This window comes from Phocoena sinus, chromosome 11 (genome assembly GCF_008692025.1).
Source record: "Phocoena sinus isolate mPhoSin1 chromosome 11, mPhoSin1.pri, whole genome shotgun sequence".
Lineage (NCBI taxonomy): Eukaryota > Metazoa > Chordata > Mammalia > Artiodactyla > Phocoenidae > Phocoena > Phocoena sinus.
The window spans coordinates 59,191,389-59,196,777 of NC_045773.1; the positions used below are offsets into that span (position 1 = coordinate 59,191,389).

Consider the following 5,389-nt stretch of genomic DNA (forward strand, 5'->3'; position numbering starts at 1 on the left):
CCCAGATACAGAGGCTTGCTTGTCTCATTTCTTTAACCACTAAATTAAATGATAAATGAAAGCAGCTCTAAGGTTGGGGGAAGGACTATCAAAAGTCTTACTTGTAAAGCAGAATTGAAGTTGAAAAAAGAGGCAGAGTCTCGGGCGCGACGTAGGGGAGGCCAGTGGTGGCTGCAGCCGCAGTTTTGCCCCCGTGCCCAGCGGAGGCGGCCACGGCACCGACGGCCCAAGTATATAGAATTTAAGCATTCTCTCAGAAGTGTATGGTAGAGCTAAAGAAGACAGCCAACCAAGGGTCATCTGAAATTGTGATTGGCTAATAATCCCAGGACAAAGTTAGAGATCACTACTCAAAGCATAAGGCCTCTACAAAGATGTTTGATATAAAGGCTTGGGCTGAGTATGTTGTGGAATGGGCTGCAAAGGACCCATATGGCTTCCTTACAACAGTTATTCTGGCCCTAACTCCATTGTTTCTAGCAAATGCTGTACTGTCTTGGAAGTTGGCCAAGATGATCGAGGCCAGGGAAAAGGAGCAAAAGAAGAAACAAAAACGTCAAGAAAATATTGCAAAAGCTAAACGACTAAAAAAGGATTGAAGGAATGAACAGGCTCTGCAACCAGAGGAAAATCATCTGGAAAATTATGCAGCTTTGGAAGGACCCATTAAGGTTTCTTTTCAGATCTTGTGACAGTATTATTTAGTAAACAAAGTCTGAGCATGTGGAAGAATCATGTTAGTTCTCATCTGTACTATAGCAACTTTTAGGCTTCGGTGTAGAAGTCTGTTGACAGTTACTGTAAATTAGCATTTATTATGCTACAGATTCTTTATAACTGAGTTAGTCATTTGCCTTTTTGCAGCATATATACTAAAGTGAAAACATCCTGTGGAGAAAAATGGCTTTAGATTATGGACTCTATTCAAATAATGGCTTAAAATGGGATCCTGTTCTGGACAAAGGAGATTAAGAATGTAAAAATCAGAATTGTCCTGAGGTGAAAAGCATGCTTTGGCTTAGAAGAGATACAGTGTATTAATCACATCTTTTATCATTATTACTTATTTCTTGAAATAGAATCATTTCTGGCTTCCTCAAAGCAAAGTATTATTCAATGAGTACTTCTATTTTCTGTATTTTTCTCATTTTAGCTTTTGAGATACTGGTAACTACCAGACATTCTGCATTTTTAAAAATCTAATTCTATAAAGAATTCTCTTATTATCTTGACCATGTAGAATACCACTTACTGGATATAACAATTTTTGTACTTATGAACACTGCCATTTTCTTAGAGATGACTTGACTAGATCAACACTATGATTTAAAGCTTGGAGTAAAAATGCCAAACCTTGTAGTACCTTGGAACCAGTTAATTCTCACTTGTGCTATAAGTAGAAATGTGAAGTAGTTAAAATGTCTTATCAAATAATTTGCTGATTATGTAATACCACTTTTGTTTTTCATTCCATTCTTTTAATTCATGTGGTAGTGATGTCCTTTACTTTTTTGATCAAACAGGTTCATGGTGAAAATTAAAATTCAGATCTCTTTTAAGGAACTTTTAAAAAGTAACAGTTAAGTCATATTTCATAAATGGTAAAGAAAGACTTAACAGTTGGAAAAAGTTTGTTTAGCATAGTATTAGTTGGGTGAAAAAGGTGTAAATCATGTCAAAATTAGAATGTGTTATAGTTAGAAATAAAGGGCTGAAGGATATTTCCTTCAGTTAAGTAGTATAACTGGAACTTTTTACTCTTTAACATGACTTTTATAAATGCATGGTTAATAATTTTGTTGTCAGTAATTAATAGCTTATTAATGTTTTCCTCACCCCTGATAATGAATCTTAAATTACAAAAAAATTGTCTAAAAGCTTTAACTTAAAAATGAAACTAGATATTGAAATAAATTTGATACATTTTTATAAAAAAAAAAAAAAAAAGAGGCAGAATGAGACACATTATACAGGTATCAGCAGCCATAGGGGAATCCTGCCAAAAAGTTGAAAATAGATTCTCGAGGGTGACCTTTGTTTTGTTTTTTGTTTTTTTTTTTTGCGGTACGTGGGCCTCTCGTTGTGGCCTCTCCCGTTGCGGAGCACAGGTTCCGGATGCGCAGACTCAGCGGCCATGGCTCACGGGCCTAGCCGCTACGCGGCATGTGGGATCTTCCCAGACCGGGGCACGAACCCGTGTCCCCTGCATCGGCAGGTGTACTCTCAACCACTGCGCCACCAGGGAAGCCCAAGGGTGACCATTTTTAGTCTATTTCTTTTTATTACCCTTCCCAGGTAACAAACAACTTCAACTGATATGAACCCTTTTCACAAATGCAGCTTGTAATACGGTCTATTTATAGTCTTATTTTATTTGATTTAATTATTCTCCTATAATTCTCGTGGTATTAAAAGTCCTTTTGATGGTTGTTCTCTTTTCCATTCCAAAGTCATTAATCTCTGTTCCCTACCTGAAGTGAGGGATGCCCTGTGAGTGGCAGCCTTCTTTATAGAGAGCAGGGAAGGACTTGGCAGCCATTCCAAAGTGTCAAACGAGATGGCCTGAAGAATGCTGCAGAAAAGTGTCACCAAATGGCGACGTGACGTCACACTAATGAGACTGCCTCCTTGTCGTCCACTAATAAAATTCTCTGATGTGTACCTCATGAGAGAAAGATTTGCTAGGAGGGAGGTGTGTTGGGTAATTTCTTTTGTACATTTTATATGACTTTCACAGTCATCAAACTCTCAAAGGCATAGAGATTGCCTTAAAAATGCAAATAATGAGAAGAGATTTTTTAAAAGACTGTATTATTTTGAATTAAAACACAGTGCCCTTTTGAGAATGATATTATTTTCTAACATCTTGGAATACCTTCTATACACCAAACTTTTACCACAAAATTGATGCTTTTTATTCATTTCTAAGGTATATCTGAGAGTATGCCAAAATATTAATTTGAACTATGTCATTACCTTAAAACATATGATTAGGTATTCAATTCTCTATTCTCTTGTTTCATTTAGTCTCTTGTTGAGTTCAATTTGTTCAATTCAATAGACATTTCTTAAATGCCTACTATGTGCAGGCACAATTTCCAGTACTTAAAACTAAATTAAAAAAATAAGTTTCTCAATTGCATCTAAGAGACATGAAATAGTTCACAGTCTTCCAGGAAAGAGAGAAAAGTGGATGATAGTGGTCATGAGAGTGTCCACAAGCCTTCATTCCCCTGTGATTTCTCTGGGCCCAAGTCTTTCACCTGAATCCTAATCTGTTTCTTCTAACCCATTAAGATCTCCCATCTTCACTTCAAAATCAGGGTGCTCAGAACAGATTTTGCCATTCTTCCCAACCCCATTCTAGTTCCCATTCCTAGATTCCTAAATATCAGTAATAACCATCAATGAGCACATATATGTGGGAGGCACTGCATTAAGTGTGTTACACAGATTATCTGATTTAATGTTCAAAATATTCCTATAAACTAGGTTATATTATTAGCCTATTTTACAAATAAGGAAAGCAAGACTTAGACAAGTTAAGTAACAAGCCCAAATAACTAGCAAGTTGTAGATGTAGGCAGGTGATGAAAATCAGACTCTAGAGCTACACTGTCCAGCAGCATGTGTGACCACTGGGCATTTGGAATTTGACTAATGCAACTAAGAAACTAAATCTATAATTTAAATTAATTTAATTTAATTTTAAAGACTAATATATAATTCAGTTATTTTTCAACTATAAACTTTATGAAATCTAAATACAGATCAAGAATTTCTGATGAAAATTAGCTTCCAAGTTGATATGTGCTGTAAGTGTAAAATATATACCAGATTTTGAAGTCCTAGTATGAAAAGAAGAATGTAAAATATTGATAATTTTTTATATTGACTACATGTTGAAATGACATTTTGGATATATTAGGTTCAATAAAAATATATTATTACAATTAGTTTTACCTATTTATTTTTACTTTTTTAATGTGTCTATGAGAAAAGTTTAAATTACAAATATGTAATTTAATAAGCTCACAGTGAGCTGGAAGACAGAGTATGTCTTCCAGTATGTATGTAATAAGCTCACAGTGAGCTGGAAGACAGAGTAGTGGAAATCTTAAAGCTGAACAGAAAAAAGGAATAAAGAATAAGAAGAAAGGAATACAATTTAAGAGACCTCTGGGACAACATCAAGTGTACTAACATTCGCATTATAGGGGTCCTAGAAGGAGAAGATAAAGAGAAGGGGGCAGAGAATATAATTGAAGCCATAATAGCTGAAAACTCCTCTAATATGGAAAAGGAAACAGACATCCAGGTCCAGGAAACACAGGAAATCCCTTAATAGCCAAGACATAGAATCAATCTAAATGTCCATCAACAGATGAATGGATAAAGAAAATGTGGTATACATATAATGGAATCTTATTCAGTTGTTTTTTTTTAAAAGAAATTCTGTCATTTACAACATGGATAAACCTGGAAGACATTATGCTAAGTGAAACAAGTCAGACAGAGAAAGATAAATACTGTATGACCTCTTATATGTGGAATCTAAAAAAGTCTCACTCACAGAAGCAGAAAGCAGCACAGTAGTTGTCAGGGGCTGGCAGGAGAGGGGAATGGAGAGATATTGGTCAGAGGGTAAAAAGTTTCAGTTATGCAGGGTGAATAAGTGCTGGAGTTCTAATCCACAGAGTGGTGACTCTAGTTAGTAATACTGTATTATAATCTTAAAATATGTTAAGAGAGTGGATCTGAAATGTCTTCACTAGAAAAATATATATATATATTCATATATATGTATATGAGGTGATGGATACGTTAATTAGCTTGTTACATCATTTTAGAATAATTACATTGTGATTATATTTGATACATATATCAAAACATCATGTTGTACACTGTAAAAATACACAATTTTTATTTATCAATTATATTTAATAAATGAAAAAATAAATAAATAATTAAATTTTTAACTGCAATAAATTTGGAATACAGAAAATTAGAGTGGAAGGAAAAGGGGACATAAAAAAAAGCAGTGTCCAGGGAAAGTACTCAATAAGGTCATAGAAATAAATCCAAAATATTAGGAATGACAGTAAAAGTAAATGGACAAAACCAGTCAGTGAAAAGATAGACAATTTAAAGCTGGTAATTAAAAAATAAAATCCAGCTCTATGCAATTTAAGAAAGACAAATGTTAAAACGCCAAGGACAGAGAAAGTTAAAGCATGGAGAAACTATCCAGGTAAAAATTAACCAAACTAAAACCAGTGTAACTCTCTATTAATTAAAAAAAAAAAAAAAAAAAAACCTTGTAGCTCTGAAACCTAGTTGCATGTTGGAATAATTTGGAGAGATTTTTTTTAATTACCAATCTCTCACA

General features: G+C 34.3%; 1 protein-coding gene across 1 annotated transcript; it reads left to right on the forward strand.

Moving 5' to 3' along the window:
* The first annotated feature begins 221 nt into the window (after nucleotides 1–221).
* On the forward strand, nucleotides 222–1,615 carry LOC116762340 (small integral membrane protein 15-like). The gene has a single exon (XM_032649199.1). It carries the CDS (start codon nucleotides 375–377, stop codon nucleotides 597–599), a length of 225 nt encoding a protein of 74 aa, XP_032505090.1. The 5' UTR covers nucleotides 222–374; the 3' UTR covers nucleotides 600–1,615.
* The last annotated feature ends 3,774 nt before the right edge of the window (nucleotides 1,616–5,389 follow it).

Excerpts from the sequence above, each read along its gene's own strand:
- LOC116762340 (XM_032649199.1), top strand. The coding sequence starts at position 375 with ATGTTTGATATAAAGGCTTGGGCTGAGTATGTTGTGGAATGGGCTGCA.